A 1,783-nucleotide genomic window follows, 5' to 3' on the forward strand; every position below is an offset into this window, starting at 1 on the left:
GTAATATCATGATACCTAAATGATATACTAATAAAAAGATTAAGGAGAAAAAAAAGTTAACGAATCCAAAAAAAAAAAGATAAACAAAAAAAGACAATAAAAAATGCATATATGTCAACAATTCAAAAAGAATATATCTTAACTAGAACATGTGATAAAAAGTAAAAAGAAACAACTTTAACAATAACTAAAAATAAAAAAAGAAAATAAATATCATATAAAAAAACTAAGTTGATTAATTAAAATAAATACAAAATTAATGTACAGATATGCTATATAAATATAGACAATGCTAATTGATCTAAATTGATTCTAATGATTCTAATTGATCCTCTAACAATAAAATATTTTAAATAAAACATCCTTTAAATTTAACATTAGTTTACAAAAATTTAAATTAACATTTAAATAATATAATATTTATTAAAATATATTTTGATATTTTTATTAATTTACCGTCCCGGACGGGAGTCTTACTCTAGTATTGTTGATAGAGGCCTATTATTGCCCTGCTTTTAAAGTCTGGCAATTGTCATCAACCCATCACCGCACTTTTAAGGCGTGCCTACCATGGAACCTAGTGCCAAGCTTTTAGAAGCTTTCCTAGATGTGAACTTGGTAATCTTACTTAGTTGTAAAACTATTGATATACTTTAAAAATGTGACCTATTTTTTTATAAAATAAAAATATATTTTTAGTTTTTTACCATACTTTCAAAGTATAATCTTTTTATATATAAAATAAAAAAATTCCTGGCATAATGCATATTCATATATATATTTCAAGGTACTCCAAAACAATTTTTGATAGTTCATAACAAAATTCAATAGAAAAAAGAGCTAAACTAGAGGGTAACGAGTGAAAATAGGATAAAACAAATAAAAATAAAGTCTATGATTACTACATAAAGAATTTGATTATAATTGTTATAGTATGTGAACTTTCACTGTTATCTTGCCCTCAAACGCTGATACAAGTACTTGTAAGGTATATATGAAAATTAAGCTTCCACCATGTAAATTCTGGTAATCAAAACAAAAAAAACCTAAGAAAATCTGACAAAGATGGAATTAATACTAAGTTATGTGAACGAAGGAAATAAAACATTGATTTTTCAATTGCTCAATATCAGGAGGATACCTAGTTGCATTGATTTAACAAACATCATGCAGTATAATATCAAATTTGTTCATCAATATATAAAATTTTTCTAATTTCTACCCATCACGCTTGAACAACCCTGATCTCACTTAGCTTTTCCACCAGCTTATCCAACTGTTCCTGGGAGCTCCCATCCTTATTGATCGCACTCAAAGCCTTACCTCTCAGCTCCTCAGCCCTTACCCTCTCCTTTGTAGTTCTCTCCAACGACCACTTTATCTTCCTCGCCAGCTCGCTCGGTTCCGGAACATTCTCCGTCCCCTCCGCCGCTCGAACCGCCACGCCCAACTGGTCCACCAACAGCTTCGCATTAGTGTACTGGTCCGCACCCATCGGCCAAGTCAGCATCACAACACCGGAGACCACTCCTTCCAGCGTCGAGTTCCACCCGCAGTGAGTCAAGAACGAGCCCACGGCACGGTGACTCAGTATTACCATCTGCGGGGCCCATCCCTGGATGATGAACCCTCTCTTCCCCACCCGATTCGCGAGTCCACTTAGAACGTTACGGTGGTCCCGTTCCACGTGTCGCGTGTCAAGATCCTTCACGGACAATATGAAACGGACGCCGCTGAGTTCCAATGCTTGCGTCAGCACCTCCATCTGCTCACTCGTAAGAAC

General features: G+C 34.2%; 1 protein-coding gene across 1 annotated transcript in view; it reads right to left on the bottom strand.

Moving 5' to 3' along the window:
* The window catches only part of LOC107630115 (UDP-glycosyltransferase 89B1), a gene marked incomplete in the record, with an annotated part of 2,047 nt that continues 1,245 nt past the window's right edge, over nucleotides 982-1,783 (bottom strand). Inside the window, 1 exon segment of the mRNA XM_016333155.2 lies at nucleotides 982-1,783. Within this exon segment, the coding sequence (XP_016188641.1) occupies nucleotides 1,226-1,783 (558 nt within the window).

The sequence above is a fragment of the Arachis ipaensis genome, chromosome B03 (genome assembly GCF_000816755.2).
Source record: "Arachis ipaensis cultivar K30076 chromosome B03, Araip1.1, whole genome shotgun sequence".
Lineage (NCBI taxonomy): Eukaryota > Viridiplantae > Streptophyta > Magnoliopsida > Fabales > Fabaceae > Arachis > Arachis ipaensis.